At 36.7% G+C, this 20,221-nt stretch overlaps 2 protein-coding genes across 3 annotated transcripts; both read right to left on the reverse strand.

The window, feature by feature from the left end:
• Window positions 1–3,303: 3,303 nt before the first annotated feature.
• LOC116198885 (phospholipase D alpha 1) lies at window positions 3,304–7,618 on the reverse strand. 2 transcript variants are annotated; one of them, XM_031529146.1, is made up of 4 exons: window positions 7,461–7,618; window positions 7,075–7,174; window positions 4,399–6,298; window positions 3,304–3,981 (listed from the first exon to the last, which is right to left on the reverse strand). In XM_031529146.1, the coding sequence occupies exons 2-4, from the start codon at window positions 7,165–7,167 to the stop codon at window positions 3,548–3,550; spliced, it is 2,427 nt and encodes an 808-aa protein (XP_031385006.1). In that variant the 5' UTR covers window positions 7,168–7,174; window positions 7,461–7,618; the 3' UTR covers window positions 3,304–3,547. The 2 variants fall into 2 exon arrangements, with proteins under 2 accessions (XP_031385006.1, XP_031385005.1); XM_031529145.1 differs by having other exon boundaries at window positions 7,322–7,522.
• Window positions 7,619–13,557: 5,939 nt separating this feature from the next.
• LOC116200411 (MADS-box transcription factor 14-like) lies at window positions 13,558–19,567 on the reverse strand. Its single transcript, XM_031531256.1, has 4 exons — window positions 19,440–19,567; window positions 14,427–14,635; window positions 13,836–13,997; window positions 13,558–13,682 (listed from the first exon to the last, which is right to left on the reverse strand). The coding sequence occupies exons 1-4, from the start codon at window positions 19,565–19,567 to the stop codon at window positions 13,558–13,560; spliced, it is 624 nt and encodes a 207-aa protein (XP_031387116.1).
• Window positions 19,568–20,221: the final 654 nt, after the last annotated feature.

Below are 20,221 nucleotides of genomic sequence, written 5' to 3' on the forward strand. Positions count from 1 at the left end.
TGCCCAAATATCATAGGTTTGATCATGTCGAATCTAATTCATTTTCTCATTCAACGAAGGGTAATAGGGTCCCCATATCGATGTCCCAAAATCCCGTTACCGTCTTCAGAAACATAGATGAGAACACCAATATATATGTGCTATCGGGTCCTGATTTTCTAATTCATAGCTAACTTAAGAACACAATGGGCTATGATGAGCCAATACCCATGAACTAACAGACGTAAAAGGACCTCTATGCAACCATTCACAAGGGCCATGTCCAACCGAATCAGTGCTAATTCGCATTGAGAGTCTGGGAGATCTTGTGTTTACTACACGCCGCTGTTGGTCAACTTGCGGACACGCGTTTTCACATTCCAATACATCGCATCAAATGGTGTATTTGTAATTTTCTTTTTATAAAATCCGGCATAAATACACTAAATAATACTAAATCCTCCTTAAAGCGCGCATAATTATCCTCTTAATACCCACATTTTGATAAAATATCCTTAGATGTTTATAAATTTACAAACTAATACTATTGTAAGTAGTTAGGAGAATAATTAGAAGAATTTATTAGCAATATGTTTCGGATACATACAAATCATCAACCCTTTGTTTAAATTTCATTGGTTATTGGTTCGAGTATTGTAGATTACAAGAGATATCGGTAACGGAGAACCTTAATGATCACCAATGATCTCCAACAGTGTAGTTACAAGCATTACTTTTCTTTTTCTATGTATTTTCTTATTTTCAAACTTTTTTATCCACAAATATTTTGCATGTCAACATATTTAATGATGATTTAAATAATATGACCAAATGTGGACAAATTGTGTCACCTTGAAACAATATTAAAAAAGAATATGAATTGGGACAAAATTGAAAAATAAGCTAAACATTAAGGACCAAAGAATTTTTTTCAATTAGATCAATCTGTTGAACGGGGTACAATATCAATTTTACTATTAAGAATGGGAGTTGAGTGTCTATTTTGATCAAGATTGGGTTGAAGTGTCATTAGACAAAATCTCAAGGGAGGGAAGTGTAATTTACCCTTAAATAGTTCATTCTTCAAATATAAAAGTATTTTAAAAATACTATACCCTAATTTTTAAAAAATACTTTTATATCTTGAAGAATGAATTATTTATGGATAAATTACACTTCCCTCCCTTGAGATATTATTTAATGACACTCCACTCCATTCTTAGGAGAAAATGACACTCTACTCCATTCTCAATAAAAATAAAAATAAAAATTGACATTCCATCCCATTGACTAAGTTGACCTAATATAATTTTTTTTCTTAATCTTTAATTGCTTTATCAATTTCATCCTAATTCATTTATATGTTTAATATTGTTCAAGGTGTCATGGTTGTTCTACGTTAGTCTTGCTATCTGAATTTCCACCAAAATTATTAATGTGTAAAGTTTTTGGGAATAAAAATATTATTTCATAAATAGGTCCATCGAGATTTCTACTAGCGAGAGCATGGTGGACAAATTGTGTAATATTGACTATAAGAATAAACAAAAAAAAAAGGAAGAAGTGAAAAGCGATTAAAAAGTTGGGGATCATAAGAGATTTTTCTTATTATGTCAACATAATCAATGGGTGGACTGTCATTTTGTGTCAATAATGGAATTGAGTGTCATTTGGTAAAAGTTCAAGGGAGGTGAATGTATTATACCCAATTATTTAATTATAATATTAGAGATATGGAGTTAAGGATTTGGATTTGAGCAATTCTGCCGGAATATTTGTTGGTGTTTCAGCCACCAAAATATTTTTTTATATATACATAGGTAAATTCATCTGGAGATACTTATTTTGAACTTTAACTAAAGATTTATTATTTTAGTATATGCAGCAAATTTGGAGACCGACATATATAAATATAAATATGAATATAAATATATGAGTGACATAATTGCACATAAAATTTATTTTAAAATGAAAATTTTTGAACAATACCGATATATATAAATATAAACATATGAGTAACGTAATTACGCATGAAATTAATATTAAAATAAGATTTTTTGAACTTCTAGATATTTCTAATGTAAATTGTTAATAATTGTATATAAAATTGACATTCATGGTGACAAATGCATGAGGAGTTTTCGTTTCGCTTTTCATTTCACTGAACAAGCATGTGTGGCTGGATCTAGTGATTGACCCAATAATTATATAATATATAAATATATTTATATTAATTATGTTCCTCAGCTATAAATTAGTATTGTACGTTAAATGAGGGAATGCAGGCTATTCAAATTTTTAATATTGTAAATGTTCCTTCTCTCTCAAAATCCCCAATTTGAGAAATTTTAAGTTGAGAAGGTCAAGGAAAGTGAATTTATTCATTTTTCTTCACCTTTTTTAAACTTTCCAATATCAAAGAAATGACCTACTCTACAGTTGTTTGGATATCTCATATTATTTTATTTTTAAGTAAAAGGAAGGAGAACCGAAAGGTTTTTCAGTTAATTGATTAAAATTTGCGGCCAAAGAAAAAAAAATTGACGATATTAAAATTTATTTTATAGGGTCTTACTAGTAAATTAGATGGATAATTATTAGTCTTGCATTTTCTCATGGCCCAATGAAGAAAAAGGTGTGAAACCTTCGATCCTCTCACTCTTTTAAGATTTCACATCCAAACAAAGCAAAATATTCCATAAAATCCAAAACAGCAGTAATTGTCATCTTGTCCTGTTCGATTATTATGGAATAAATCAAACTCCGACCGGACAATAGCCCACGGGAACGCCAAATCTCCCAATCTTACCTCTAAAATCTAAATTAATGTCTCCTTGGTCCAATCCAAAATCCAATCCCATCAGGAGACCCCACATATTTATGACATGGCTCCACCTCAGGATTGCCACCAACCCAAAGAGAGGCTTGCCATTGATCCCAATGATGAAACATTGCTTTCGATGATTTCAAACCTATCGTCGTGCCTAATAATATCTCAAAGAGAGGGGGTGTGGATTCCATTATGAACTCCATACAAATGTAATGATTTACGTTAGGAGAAGTGGATGGCCAAATTATGATCTTCGTTGACAAAAAAGGTTCTTGACAACGACCGAAGATTCCACAGACTAATAGTATACTTAATTAGTTGCCTAAACTCTTAATATGATCACTGCAAAGAATATCAGCTGTAATAGACAGATCCTCCAATTATGCTGTGGGACGAGGAATCTCGGGATACTTGCGTCGACTTTATTGAGGAAGTCGAAGTACACTGGAGGCAGAGCGATTTGTATCTACAAAAGTGAAAGCCATGTTCCTACGCAGGCCGAGACAAGCAAACACAACATTCAACAACTAGGCACCCAAAATATCACAATGTTTTGTCTCATAACGTCGGGTAATTGAAAAAGATAAACAGCCTGCAGGAAAATAATACCTCACCTGCCACTGATCTCATCACACGATACCGTTTATTGTTCTACTGGCACAAGCTTGTAAAAGAAGGGAGGAAAAAAAAAACGCCAGATAATATTAGAAGGTTTAATAAAAAAGTGGATCGGCCAACTTAAGTGGTGAGGATGGGTGGCATGTAGTCAGATTTGTTGCCGAGAATCCGGGCCTTGGTGTCCGGGAAGTGTTCGAATCCTGGCAGTTCGCAGACCACTCCTTCGCCCGACACTCCTATTGGGTACCGGAGGAGGTGACCAGGGAGGTCGTGCTCTAGGTTCTCACTAGAGTAGAGGTCCCAGTACTTGTCTGCAATCTGATTGACCCGCCTGATGCATATCTCACTCTCTGGCTGGAGGAAAGAGTCATCGAGCATCCCGAGGTGCTCATACCAAAGGGACATGCGGAACCCATGGATCTGGCCACGAGCTGGCTCCCTTGTGGCCAGGTGGTGAGGTTGGTAGGCTCCCATGGCGATTTCGGAGTCCCTTGCTCCGTCCATTGACCTCTGGTTGATGTTGGCGGACCCAATTATTATGTACTCATCATCAACTGCAAAGGGCGAGGGTAAGTTTGGTGGATGTACTGATAATATAACTTTGGGTAAATGGAAGAATGAGGAGGTCTCTTAAAATAAAATTTGGCACTTTGTCCAGGAAGTTTTCCAAAGCTGCTTTACCAAAACAATGAAAACACTCTTTCCACTAAGCCCTAAATGTCTTGGATACACAACTAGGAATTATCTAAGCTATACGTAACTGGTTGGGGTATATAGACCCTACATGAAGCGGAGAACATTAGAAAGTGCCTTAATCTCAAGTAAGTACGATAACCCCTCTATATAGGATGATGCAAAAAACCTGAGAGCAACCTTCCTAATGGCAATAGCAAATAAAGTCGGAAAATAGTTTAGTGGTGATTTAAAAATGAATAGAACCTCATAAGACAACATTAGATAGTATAACTTACCAATCATCATCTTGGTGTGGACATATATCATGAAGCGGCGGGCCTCCTGGGCTCTGATGTAGTCCGAGTCTGGTTCCGGCTTTTCAGAGGGTTCATACTCTCCACTCCTCTTCACCTCCCGATTTCCGAGACAGAAGAATGTCAAGTAGTTCCTCGGGTCATCCTCAATGCCCTTGGCCCTGAGAGCCTGAACAATATCTGTATACATCATGTCCATTGTCCTCCGCTGCCAATCTAAAATTGCCTGCACTGATCCACTCTCTGGTATGCCCTCTGGCCACATTGGAACCACAACATAGACAGTGAACCTCTCCCCAGCTTCAATCTTACTGCAAATCTTAAGGGAAAGTTCCTTAGGAATGAGATGCAGAGCATTAATGTCCTCAGGTTTAATGCCATCAGGAGCCCAGGCAAAAGAGCTCCCAAGGAAGTATTGGTTCTCAATATAGATAAAATTCTTTGCCCGTCGAATAGCATTGATGTATGCGTCTTGAATGCTTCTGTCAATGATATTATCTTTCCCACTAATAAGACCAACTCGAGCAGCATCTTCGGGAGTCTCAGGGAAGCCAAAAGCAGCTCCACCATCAATCGATCTGAATAACTGGACATGCCACCTTTCAGGGTCATCTGGGTACATAACAGGAGATGGTGGGATGATTACATTATCAAGCTCCCTCAGCTGAAGAAGCAAATCCTTCCCACCTTGCTTCCTCCATCTCTGCTCAAAATTATACAATACATCCCATGCGATGGGGCCTTCGAGCCTTGAGTGGATATCATGCCAGGGCTCACGGGGACCACCTTTGGTTATAGAAGCACCAGTAAAGTTTGGTTGGTGAAAGTCGTCATGGTGAGCTGTGTCCAATGTCCTAAAAAGTGAATGGAAGGGGGAATCATATCTCCCATCACAAAGATCAAGACCCCCGACAAAGCTGACTATCCTCCTCTTAGCCGATGATCCATTAGGCATATCCATGTCCACCACTACAATCTTCTGGTGGTGAGTGAACATGGTGGAAATCTGCAAATCTTGAACAATGCTTCCACCATCATCAGGATTACGGGGGCAGAGGACACAGTGCACATCACTACCCTGGAAATACTGCTCAGTTTCCTCATCATGGGTGGCCATCAACCCATCCTTTTTCAGAAGCCCAACAGAGGTTCTGTCATCCCAAACAAGCATCAGAACCCTAACACCTTCACTTGCCTTCTTTTTCAGCAGCTCACCAAGGGTGATGTCTCCCCCCGGCTTTGGCCTTCTTGAGTCCCTAACAAGGGAGATCTCAGTATAGACAGACCAGCCAGTAATGTAGATTAAGTTTTTTGCATTGGTAATCGCATCAAAAATATCTTCCCAGCATCTGTGGGGCTCATAGTACTTGCCTCCCGCAAGAGGGATCTTTGGGACGAAATTGTCAGGGATATGGGCATCTTGGTATAATGAAACCTTACATCCCTGCCTCTGCGAGAAGAATGTGTATGGAACTCCTGGAAACTTGGCACTCCTAATACCCCTTGCCCAGTTGCGGTCCTTAGTAACATCAAAGTATTGCAACTTCACATGGATCTTCGAACCTCCATCGATGGGTTGTTTATCTTCATTCAAGATTTCAACCCATCGGTCCACCTCTTCTCCACCTAACAGCTCTTCAACTGGTACATATGCTCTTCCAATAAGAGATGCACCAATAGGATTATCATCCTTCACAGTGAAGATCACATCAGAAGCCATATGGGCACAGTAAATGTGAAAAGACTCGTACCACTGGGGGTTGGAATATTCCTTTTCAATTATTCTTGTTCGTCCAACTCTAGCCTTTCCCAGATCAATAGTTGCATAGAGTTTGGTAACACCTTTGCCAAAGCCAATGGTTTCTTCAACATTTTCCATAAGCTGCAAGAATATATTAAGCAGTTAGAAATATTAAAAATACAGAGTCACAAAAATAGTGCAGAGAACAAATACAATGGAATTGATATAGTTTTGCCAGTAGTCTTGATTCTCCACAATGACTCTTTGCCTTTTAATAATGAGATCACAAAGCCATATTTACAGGCACAAATTATTCCTTGTCATGAATATTGAACGAATTTTGTAAAAGTTAGTAATCAGACAGTAAGTAAGTACTGAAAGGAAAAATGCCGATCTACATAAAAGAATGCGGGATTTGATTCTGTTCAAGAACTTATTAATAAGGAAGGATAAAGTTTGGTACTTTATGCCATATTGATGTCAAGCAAGAAGTAATCATGCAGTGAGATGATGAAACGGAGAGGGTCTCAAAAGTACTCTCGAGAAGCAACTGACGAAGAGAAGCGACCAACGTGACTAAAGTAAATGAAAAGATTATCCCAAGATCAGCAATCATGACCATGGGTAAAATTTCTGCCTGCAGATACTGAACCTAAAAGTTTGCTGGTATTCATTAGTTGTCCCAAAAGCGATATTCGAAACTTTAACTATGATCATATACGCAAGTGATATGACCAACCAATTGATCGTGCTGTAAAGTCGTCCAAACAGATGATCCGAAAGCGGGAAAACATTTCCAAACAAATGATCGATGAGAAGGCAAACAAAACAGCAAGAGAGTAGAGATAAACATACTGGAGATGCTACTCGAACCACAGATCGATTACGATCCACGGAAGTTTGAGCCGGGTAATTACCTTGCGGAAGAACTTAGGACCACCGCCATGGTGAAGCTTATCCACTTCGTAGATCGTGGCGTGGAGGGTCCCGTGCAGCAATATCTGCGCCATTTCTTACCTGCACGAAGCCATCAAAAGGAACAAATACAGTTAAAAACGATGTACCAGCATCAACGCCAGCAGTAGCAATCCATGATCAGTCGGGATGTAAATCGAAGCAAAATCATGAGAAACTAAGCTCAGCGGAGCCAGCAAACTCAGTCACCGTATCCAAAACAGCTCCGGTTTGATCCGAAGAAAGCGATATCAGTGCACGAAAGTAAGATGTCGAGGAGAGGATTGTAGAATGGCAGCGGTGAGGAATGGGATGGAGAGGAGCGGAGAGAGAGAGAGAGGAGACTCACTCGGACACTGAGATCGGATCTCAAGAGCGAGGGAGGGAGGGAGGATAGCGAATGCCGGGGAAGTGGTCAGAAAAAGGCTTTTTATATAAAGGGCCTGATCCGATATTCACTGTGCTGTGTGGGAACACTCTCTCCTTCTCTCCCGCTGTCCAATTTCTTTTCTTTTTTTTTTCTCTAAAAAATAGGAGATATTATAAATGGTATAGTGCAGTACACAATATATATATATATATATATTCATACTTATTCGTTGTGCTTTTGCCCATGCTCCAACCCAGAACTTCTAGATCCCTAATTGTCGTGGATTATCGCGTCCGTTTATTTACTATTATAATTTATATTTTATAATATTAGATCTATAAACATATCTTATAATTGAAAAATAAACGGGATATTACTCTTTAAATTATGGTGATGAAGCATTTAAGTTTATTATCCTTTCAAATAAATGCACTTTTTAAAACTCAAACATTGCAAAGGAGGTCTATGAGTTTAGTATAATGAAATAAAAATCTTTGTAGCTAACAAGAGATACGAATAATCCCATTAAATATCAAACCCAATATCTCTTAATTATCCGGTAAAAACGTGTCGCGCTTCACTACTTCTTTCTTTTTCTTTTTTCGATAACCTGTCTTTTTTTTGCCCTTTTGGAAGTTGATGCTACCGTTCAATCAACAAATTTGTCGATACTTTTTACCATTTTTTCAGAAGATATAATTGATCCAATGCATACAGACACGCATACCGTGTGAAGAAAGAGAGAGGGGCGGAAGAGATTCCGGATTAGGCAGACGAGAATGGAGCAAATCGAGAGAGAGAGTCTGCTCTTAGCCGTTGGATCGTTTGTGACATAACGTGCCGACGTCTCATTTTCTCTCCCATCCGGAAAGGCAGTATGATTGAATATGCATTAATGCCTTACGCGGCTTAGACCTTATCTCCGTCATAAAAGAAAGAGACTTTGCTATCTACTGTACTTTGCAATAGAGCACCTCGGTGGTTAATAATTAATTCTAGCTTCTCCCCTAAACTTTGTCATCTAATTTTAAACTTGTTGGTTCAAACTAACGTATTATGAAGCCCAATGAACCCCAACTAATCCAATTCGAGTAAACTCGATCGACTAAGAGATGAAGCTATCTGAATTTGATACCTTACTTATTGGAAACAAGTGCCAAACTATTTAATTCATATTGAATCATTCGATCATTTTTACTTTCAAGTAATTTTAGATAATTGTTAAAAAAGAAAGAAAGAAAGATGATGGAGCTTTTTTGTCCCAACTTGTTTCGCTCACTCATTAGTGTAGTTGCTTACTACCAATCTTATTCAATCTACATTCTTTATATATACAAGGAAAAATAGTACCATATAGCACAAATTTTATCCAATTTTCACCTCCTATAACATTTTCAACGGTTACCACACCCTAAAATAAATGACCATCTTCCTTTCAAATCTACCACACCGTTTAATTTTCGTCAAAAACACTAACGGTAAGCTGAACTGGTTTGACGGCATACCCTCCTTGCATACATGGACGTGACATGTTGACTAGATAACATTAAAAAATAAAATAAATAAAAAACAAATATGGAATCGAGATCAGGGAGGGGTTTCCCCCAACTGCCCCCCTTTGGGCAAGGTCGCGCGAACACTGATTGAGCGTCCAGTGACCTCTTTCGAGGGGGCGACCGGCAGGGGGAGCCCTCTCCCCAAATCTCAACTCCCCTTCTGTCTTTGTTTTTCAATAGTGACAAAGAAGTAGCTGAGATTGGTAGAAGGGCTACCCCCACTGGTCGCCTCTCCTTGGGTGAGGTTGCTAGATGCTAGTCAAGCCTTCGGCGACCTCGCCCATGGGAGGCAACTTACTAGGGGAGCCCTCTCCCTCAATCTCGACTTCCCCTCAGTCTCTGTTTTTCGAACAGAAACAGAAAAGGGAGCATAGATCGAGGGGGGGGGGGGTGTGTGCAGGATCGGGGGAGAATGGCGAGGGGAACCTCCTCCTTCGATCTTGGCTCCCCCATTTTTGTTTTCGACCTCAGGGGGCTCCCTTGCCGATCTCCCCCCACAGGCGAGGTTGTCAAAAGGGGAGGGAGGAGCCTACTGTTAGTTTATTGTTAGTTTTTTTGAGGGAAATTAAACGATGTGCTATATTTGAAAGGAAAATTATCATTTGTATCAGGGCGTGACAACTTTTAAAAACGCATTAGAATGTGAAAATAAAGTAAAATCATTGCCATATGGTGTTATTTTCCTTATATAAAAAGATATTACAAGGGAAATGATGTCGCGTTTATTAGTACATTTAGCACTTGCAATATACATCTTAATAATATTGATTGGATGAGATAGGTCTAGTCAAACAAACTCAGTTATCGCATTAGAAGGAGCTAGCATTACATGTAGAAAATAGACTCATGTATTGTGCTTTTAAGGACTTCCTTTGTAAAAAGGCTTGGGGACCAATGGACCATACAAGCATATCAAGCAAGTTCAGGGTGCCAAAGAAGATACGTTTATTACAAGCTCTAACAGAAAAGGTAATCATACTGAGTAGGAATAAAATAAGGAAAAATTGCAATGTATAGCAAAGGTATATCACCTCTTCTCTACCCAATCACGTGTTTTAAACTTGGTAGATCTTACCACAGAATCGATTTTTTTTTTTGTCAAACAAAGCACGCCATTAGTGTCCTGTTAAAAATGTTGATGAAAAGTTAAGATAACTTTCACAATGCGTCGTCCTGTACATATGGATAACAATAAAAATTTAAAAAATAAATACAGACAAGGTTGCCAAAGATCTCTTAGGCCTCCCACCTTTGAAGACGTTGTCCGAGAGGGAAGATAAGGAGAGTTTCCTCGCTCCTCGATCTGCCCCTCTCTCTTCTCTAGGGGGGAGTAGATCAAGGAAAGGGATACCCTCCGACCTCCTTCCTTACACTGACAAGGTCACGAAGACTATAGAGAGAGAAGGAAGCAGATCGGGGAGAGGTACTCCCGTCCACAGCCATTCCCTCTCAGGCTATAACGTCGGAGGCTCATTCTCTCTTTGCTATCTCTACCACTTTGGTTCCCTCTTTCTCCTCTCCTCCACTGAAAAAACTCTCTCCACGATCACAACCACTACCACCATCTCTCTGCTGCCTATAGAGCTTCGGCTCCATCACAAACATTTGGTTTTAGAGTTTAGAGCGTATTAGAACGGTTTGACTATCTGTAAGGAGTATTTTGAAACAAATTCAATTATAAGGTGCATTTTGATACCGTCCCCAAAACATGGGATGTGTATTGAGATTAACCTAAAGGCAAAAGCAGAGGAATTGTTTCGTTGGGCAGGGACGACTTTCAGCAGATTTCCCAGTGCTTGGCGCCCTTTATTACCTGGCACTTTGTCGCCCACCGGTGCCCTATCCATCAACCTTCAAAGCAAATCCAACGGCACGAAGAGGCCATACTGATATCCATTTCTGGTGCCAACATATGCATGGGGGACCCACTAAACGGACGTTCAAATTTAACTTGTAACTGTCAAATATGAACGGCTATACAAGGAAAGATTTTTTCTAGAGAGGCCACCCCGTCATATGACTAGAGAAATCCATCAAGAATATATATACATATAAAGTTGAAGAACGAACCGGTATTGAATGGGCAGATAAGGCATAATTATATTTATTAATTATGAGAATCTATTGTTGAATATTCCATACAAGGTCATCATGAGGTATATATTAATTTAAATCTTTTACTCTTCAAGATTTCAAGGTACTAATAAGACCCCGTTTGTTTTCAAAGAATTTGATTTTAACTTTAACTTTAACTTTAACTCAACACACTATATAACAAAAACACACGTTTCCCAAGTCAAATTTATAACTACATTTCATTTGTTCTTTTCCACAATCAAAATCAAAATCAAAATAACTTTAACTCTGAATCCAAACGATTCTAGTTTAGTACTCAATAGTTCGATAACAAAAATGTCACTGGTACATTAAATAATGGAAATCCTACACTTTCAATGTGAATATGGTAAGAGAAATCAAATGTGAACTGAAGTTACTCCCAACTGATAGGTTAATAACACATAATTTTTAGGGATAAAAATTAAATGATAACGTTAACAAAATAATGCTAGTCTTAATCCTTGCTTTTATAATTGGTTTATTTACTTTTGTAGTTGAAACCACTTTAACTTTACTCACTCGTACTTGCATAAAAGGAACTTTAACAAATTTATTTATTATAAATATCACTTATCTACATCTTTTAACAATAATTTGTTGATTATTATATAAGTATTATTATTAGAATGTAAAATTGTAAGGAGGAATGTAACATGGGACATACCTTGACTGTCAGAGAATAGATCATGGTTACAGCGTTCAGAATGAGATAGTAATCCAACTATTTATTTATTATTTTTTGGGTCATAGGGAGGCTTACGAAATCCATCTATTTATTTCATTATATAGTTTGGTCAAATTGAAATTATTTATTTATTTATTGTCAAATTTTTGAGATGTTTATTATTCTTACAACAATATTATATCAGCCACAGTTCGTGGTTTGTCGGCAGGGATCTAGATGAGACACGTGTACCCAAAGAGCGATATCTGCCGCATGGTGTGGTGGACCCTGGAAATTGATTGATTACGCCCGTTTGATTTTACGATCAAATTTTAACTCTAACTTTAACTCTATTCACTATACAATAAAAATCAACGATACAATTATTACTTTACTATTTTTTTTCAATTTTTTAACCATTCAATTCAATTTTTAATATTAAATTCTCTCAAATATCTATTACTTTTTTTAAAATTCAATAATACAATCATTACTTTCTCTCAACTATTCATTATTTTTTTCATATTTTTTCTCATAATTCAATACAATCATTACAACTCAATTAAAATTAAAACTCAACTCTACTTAACTCTAAAACCAAATACACCATTAAGTTTTCTTTCTTTTCATGGTTGCATCAAATCAGACACTTCTGACATGGACCTCCAACAGGATCAGGGCCCGTGCTAGGTACATGTATGCATATAAAGATTCAGCAAAAGATCCACACTGATTGGTTTGTTATTTCAAAAACGTCCAGACAAGATTAAAACCACGACAAATCGAAAAATAACAATACTAAATATACATAGTAAAACTCTCAAACGGGGGAAAACATTCATGGACAAAGTATGGGTATCTACTAAATAAAAAATCGCAGATTGCAACGAGATATCACTCGTGTTTCCCAAGCCCCTTACCAACCTGAATCTCACTGAGAAGAGACTTTCCGAACTCTCAATTTTCTCACCTTTCTCACTGTAAAATACTAGAGTTATAGAGAAAATATTCCTAAGAGAATTCCCGAAGAATCTCACTCAACACTCACCGTCCCTCGTAACGTTGTACCCTTGAGTACAAGACTCACTCCTTATATATAGATACAAGACCCCTCACATATCAAAAATATCGTAAATATCAATTTTTTTCCTTTGAAACATAGATATTTCCCATTTTAAATAATCCAAAAATATCCTAAAAATATCCATAATATCTTCTATGAATATTTCACTGTTTAAATATTCAAAAGATACAACGAAATCTCTAGAAAATAGAAAATACATCGTCCTTCGTCTTTTCGAATGATCTCATCGCCGGCTATCGGGTTTTCAATTCTTTGGGTCTTTCGGGCTTAATGCGAAACAGGTTCAACAAATCTCCACATTGGCTCGCATTCAGCCAAGCATGATCAACCTCTTATTTGACTGCTTTGTCACAGCCTTTACCGGGCTCCACCTCACCTTGTAGGTTGCCGCTCCAGTCCAAGCCACCCTTGGATTCCTTTTGAGGATTCCTTTGAGGTGTCGGCTTTCTTCACCTTTTCTTTTGTGCACACTCCAAAACTGACTCGTCTACAAGTCATATCCCCGAGTTCAACATTACCTAAAACCACAAACTCCGCAAGCTCGAAACATTCCAACGGTGTCACATGGTCCCTTTGCCTATCTTTTGTTTGTGAACTATTCCATAAGGAATGCTGCCTACCGTCAGACCTTTCCATAGATAATGTTGTATCCCCTCAGACCTTTACCATCACAGGCTGAGTCTCAGGAGTTTTCGAGTCTTCCAACAGGAACTCTACCTTCTTCATAGGTTTCTCCACCTGTCCTCGGCTCCCGCTCTTACATTGCTCCACCAAAGTAGCTTTATGAAAAGCAATAACTCGATTAACAAGGAATTTCGAGGACTTACTGATCGAGTGCATTGACCTGACCCATCTACCTTGTCAAGGCCGAGATCACCTAAGTACTTTTCTTCCGAAGTCAACCTCTTAAATGTTGTAGTAGCTGGCTTTACCTTGCAGAACATATAACCAGTCCCGCAACACCCTACTCATCACCATGAGATCTCCCTTCGAGACCTTCAAAACTCTACCTTGGCCTCTGTACTTGTAGCCAAGAGCATCAAGACTTCCTAATGAGATCAAATTTTTTCTTATACCCGGGACATGCCTAACATCTGAAAATGTTATCTCACTACCATCATACATCTCAATTCTATCTCTACCCGTCCCGACAATATTACATGTTTGACCATTCACCATAAGAATTTTACCACCCTTTTTCTATCGATAAGAGGTAAACAGTTCTCTATCATGAAAAATATGGTAAGAGCTACCCGAATCAAGAACCCATGATGTACCTGACCGACTCGATGTAGTGAGAGTCCTTGTACCCCTATCCGCTGCAATCAAGAGAATATCTCATTCTCCATTGCTTTGCTCAGTCACTCCTATATTCGCCAATGCCTTGACTTTTCACCTTTGACAGTCCCGCTTAAGATGGTCCTCTTCGTCGCAAATCTAGTAAGTCCTTTTCCAGTACCTTGACTTGCACCTACTACGAGATCTCTTCTTAGTCGATCTACCCTTTGTGATAAGTTGCTCACCGTTGCTCCCATGGTAATTGGTTGCCTTCTTCTGCAATTCTTTCGAGTTCAATGACGCCTTGATGTCTTCCAAGGTGATGCTTGTCCTCCCATAGAGTATGGTGTCGATGAAGCTCTCATAGAACTCCGATAGAGGACATAACAACAACAAGGCCTGATCATCGTCTTCTACCTTGACATCCACGTTGGTGGTGACGAGATTGTTCGAACTGAGGAAGGGCCAATATATTTCATATTCTCTAGGGATTTCGATGTATCTTTTGAATATTTGAAAAGCAAAATACTCCTAAGAGATGTTATCGATAATTTTAGGATATCTTAAGATTATTTAAAGGGTATATTACAACATATAGCCTAACGTTAACAGATATTCTTAGATCTATCACAATGTCATTTTTTATCTGAGGTATCCCAATGTTGCTATTTTTGTTTCACCAACTATCCCTTGAAGCTAGATGGTGACATCAAATTAGCAACGTTGGGACACCTTATGCAAAAAATCGACGTTGGGATAGATCTAAAAATATCTGTCAACGTTAGGTTAAATGGTGCAATATACCCTTTAAATAATCTTAAGATATGCTAAAATTATCCATAATATCTCTTAGGAATATTTTGCTTTTCAAATATTCAAAAGATACATTGAAATCCCTAGAGAATAGAAAATATATCGGCCCTTCTTCAGTTCAAACAATCTCGTCGCCGCCTATTGGGTATTCGATTCTTTGGGTCTTGCGGGATTAATACGAGATATCTCCAACAGATTTTATTTTTACGGAGGTCTATAGATCTAGTACAAATAAATAAATATCTTAATAATTAGTAAATGAGTATGATAGTCCTACCAAATATCGAATATTAAACCTTTTTAATTATCAAGTAAGAGTGTCTATTACTACACTATACTTCCTTTGATTCCGTACCGTTTATTTTATCCCTTGAAATAAAGGAAAATTCTACCACACATACACTTGAGATGCATGTAAGATACATAAATTATATAAAAAATAATTGAAACATTTTAAATAATTTATCAATTTATCAATAATTCAAATAAATTATATAAAAAATAAATAAATAACTTAAAAATACAAGTAATTATTTGTTTGTACCTTACGTACTTCTTCATTTTATGTATTAAATCAACCCTTGAAATAAAGTAACCTTTAAGCTTTGCACGAATTTTTTTTCCATGGATCTTGTTAGTTCTCGCTTTGTACATGCCCGATTACTTCTGCCATTTATACACAAATGCAAGTATTGTTTCAACAAATTCAATTTTGATATATAGTTTTAATCATGTTGAAAATACCGCCGATGGAAAGGTGTGATCACTTGTTCAGTGACAATGCGGTGATTACATGTAGGGTGTATGAATTGGATAATTACTTAAAACTAGTCTTTTTGGCTCCCTCGTTGCGCATGCCTTGTAGGAAAAAAACGAAATAAAAATGATAAATTTAAATTCATTAAAACATACGAGAATAAAGAGATGAGATAAAAATGAAAGAATATAATTTGATATGATATTCATGTATCTGTTTTAATGTAGGATTATGAAGGAACGCCTTAATATGAACTGAGGATTTACAAAAACTGCGTACATGGAAGGATCGCGTGGAAGTAATTTGAATTACATTATATATAGATTAGGCTCACAATTTTCAAGAGAGATCACTGTTTTGTATAAATAGTCAAATTTAAAACTGAAAGTAGATGCAAATAGAGGTGAATATCAAATACTGGATAATTTATGCTTATATCATATTTTATGACTATTGGCATACACTATAATTTATTTCACTGACTTTACATTCTTTAAAGAATTAAAAAAGCCAAGTAGAAGAGTCATCATGAAATTGCAAAATGAATAGATAGGAAGGGAATAAAATTCAAAATTGGTTCAGCTTTTTATCTCGTTTATCTTAACCTCAAGTGCTATGTCAACTTATGAAATGATGGTTGAAACTCCACAGACGAAATTTTTCGAATGGTGGGACCTGTGTGAATATTAGACCATTAAAGAGAATGATTTAACCGATACTAAAAGTAATGATACGTGCAAAGACAAATCAGTTCTAAAATATCAAGGCAAATACATCTAAACAATCACTACAATAGTGACCGCTTTTGTGCTGATGGAAAATTTTGTCACTAGAGACGAGTTAACTGACGGCATTGCAAATTTCGTCACTATAGGTGGATATTTTATTGACGTCTAAAATTTTCATCATTATAAACCGTCTATTGCGACAACATGAGATGTCAGTATACACTTTTCTTTTGACAAACAAAATTGCTGTAAGTATCGAATGTGCATTGCTATGGTACAGGTGACCGTGCATTTTATTTGACATTTACCGATGGAATCAGTATATCGCAATTTTGTGGATTTTGGTTTTACTTTTTTTTTCCCTCCTGAGATTCTTTTTTCAATACAATTGTGAAAAGACCTCTATGGATCTACTTTATTTTTTGGGTTTTTACTGATAAAAATTAGCCATTAGTACATGGTAGTTTTTTTTTTGTTACAAAAGAAGTTTATGGGCCTAGTACAATGAAATAAAAATCCTAAATATTTAGTAAATGGGCACAGGTAGTCCCATTTGAATATTGAACTTGAACCTCTTGGTAGTATGCTACTTCGCTACACCCTCTTTTAATATAAATGACAATTTGTTTATAGTAAATTTATGCCAGTAAAACACAAAATAGAAGTTATCTTAAGATAATAAAATTAATTACTCCAAATAAAATTAATTACTTGAAATAAAATTAATAAAAATAAACCAATAAGGTTGGCATGGTAGTTAAAAGGTGTGACGACCAAGGGGAAATCCTGGGTTCAAATAATGTCACAGACGCTATACAAGAGAATACTCCCTATTGGGCCACCTGCACAGCCCATGGCTGGATTTACCTATCCCATGGTCTTGCAAGACGTTCATGTGGACCGTGAGATTAGTCAGGCGTAGCCCAAACAACCTCGTTATCAAAAATAAAATAAAATAAATTAAATTAAATTACTCGAAATATGTGTAAATTGGCTGATGAAATAGCAACCAAAGCACCTCTCATCGAATCAATGTGAAAGTAAACAACCGGCAACAAAAGTCGTGACTGCCCTAGATAATGGAAATTTTCTTAAGAAAATCGAAAATTAGAGGACTAAATGGTGTGGTGATTTATTGAAGTGTTCCAATCGTCTTGGCTGGAAATTTATGTGAGATAATGGGAATTTGTTTAAGAAAATAAAAAATCTAAGCGCGGGCATATTTCAGCCTCAAAAGTCTTAGTCTATGAGAATGGAATGTCTATATGTATTTTTACTTTTAGACAACTAATTCTCACTTTTCTTCTCATTTTCTAAATTTATTTCTCTACTGAAAAATATAAAACGTTTACTAATGTTAAAGTTAAAAAATCATGATTCATAGTAGATCAATCACTAACCTAGTATTGAGCCTCAAATCTCGTGGAATAAAATGATGTTTAATCAATAGAAAAGGAAAAGTCATATATTAGAATTATAAATGGAAAATTAGAGGATTAAAAAAGAGCTTTTCTAATCACTAGATAAATTAATTTGAATAGTGAAAAAGAAAACTTCCTTAGAAAAGTCATTTTAATTTTATGTTACTAAACATATTTTTTTATAGTTGTCTACTTTTTAGAAAATTTTCCTAGAAAATTGAAAATTCTCCAAAAGTAAACAGATCCTAATATTTTTTTTTACCTGGAGGACTAACTGGATTGTTGTAATTGGCAGTATAAACAGGGCACGCTTTGGAAGAATCAATACGTTATATAGCCATCTTATTGGAAATAACAAGAACATTTTTGAATACTCAAAATTTCATATATGAAGTGAGTTTTCAAGAAACTGCTCGAGCTTATAAGATTATGATATAAAGATAAAAGTTAGGAATCAACTTATATAAGTTGATCTTCTAAGGAATTGAGCAGCGTTGTAGCATCACATCCCAAAGATAGAAAGTTTTTTTCTTCTTTATTTGTATCATTACCTTTCACAACTCATCCCTCCATAACTATTTAGAACCCTCAATTCAAACAAGCTACAAAAGCTTGGGAATATGTATATTGAAATCATGAGGGCTGTCCTTTCCCGTATGAGCGGCCTTTAAATCATGTCCCTTTGGTGAAGGTGATGTAGAATGTACACAATTATATGTGAGGAGCTCTCATTATGGTCTCATTTTTCACTTTCAAAAATTGACCATGATCCATAAAATTAACTATTGATGAACGGTGGATTAATATATATATATATATATATGTATGTATGTATATGAAAAATGGGATGAGTCTATGGCAGCGGCAATGGACAAGGAGATGTAATAAAGTAGGGGACAAAACCAGTAATGGGAGAAAAATAAATGGCAAAATCCATTTTAGGTTCTCAATCTTGACCTACGTATCTCCATGCTTTTCACTTTCATTCTAAATATTTTTTTTTCAACTTTATCCTCAACATATAACATTTTTATTCACTTTAGCCCTGTTACTTCTTTTTCGGCAGAAATAGCTCAATTACTTTCATTGCGTTTGATAACGAAGTTAAGTTTGATTTAATTTGATTTAGTTTAATTTGAGGAGAAGAAGACAAAAGTGATTGAGAAAAGTATGTGAGAGAATTTGAACAAAAAAATAAAAAAGTAATGATTATATTATTGAATTGAGGAAAACGTGTTGAAATTGAAAAAAAAGTGTGGAATACTTGAGAAAATTTAGTATTAAAAAATTAATTGTGATTAGGCTAGGGTTTTGCTGCAGGTAGTGAGAGGAGTCAGAGCACATGCAAGGTTTTGGTTTGTCTACAATAACTCACGATCTAAGCTCCTTACGCACTGCTCCCATGTATTGTAAGTAATCTATTAGCTTACTGTGCTGATGATGTCTGATCTGGGCAACCTCGTCAAGATTTGGGGGGCTAGATTTTCGGCACATTAGGGTGGTCGCTGATGGCCAGAATGGTCGTAGATTATCACGCACGTGTCCACTCCGCACAAAATCAAGAATTCCTTAGCCTTCTTCAACATGCCACTCTTCCTCTTCTTGAATGTTACCCTCCTCGACTTCTCCTCCCCGATTAGCTCGAGCACCAATCTCCCCTGACCCATTGAATATTATGTCTAAATTCAATATACTTTCAGACAACTGGGCTTGTAACCCAAATAGTTTATATTCACAGCTCTTTTATAATAGGACTAAAGGTAGTGAGGAAGTCCATTCTAGTTTGCCTGAGATAGTAAGGAAATCGATCCAAGTTTGATGGAAAAGCAAATATCATGGGAATCTGTGGGGAGGCATTGTAATTATACGGGATGGGAGGGGCCACTGAGGCTTTTTAAGTTACTGTTGGTGCCATTGATGGAGTAGAGTAAACTTCTTTGGTCGATATTGAGTGGGATTGAGTGGTCAACTAAGATTACAATTGTTATGATTAAAAAGTCGAAGGCTTTTTACTTTTTTAGCCCTTGTTAAACATTTATGATGATTGGGTTTTGGTTTTTGTCCAAATAGGAGGGTGTGAGAGATGCAGGAGATGCAAATGAGGGTGTTGGAGATGCATGGGAGGCTGTGGGAGATGCAAACAGAGATGTGCTTCTTCAGTTGATGTCAAAGAGGACTTTGAGTATGTAAGTTTGCATTTGGATGACATGGGGTTTATGGAAGTTTTAGAGATAGAGGAGAATGCTCCTGCTCCTGCTATGGGAGCTCAATCAACATATGTGGAAGATATGCTAGTTGAAGAAAATGAGGATGAAGGTTCT

This window comes from Punica granatum, chromosome 3 (genome assembly GCF_007655135.1).
Source record: "Punica granatum isolate Tunisia-2019 chromosome 3, ASM765513v2, whole genome shotgun sequence".
Classification (NCBI taxonomy): domain Eukaryota; kingdom Viridiplantae; phylum Streptophyta; class Magnoliopsida; order Myrtales; family Lythraceae; genus Punica; species Punica granatum.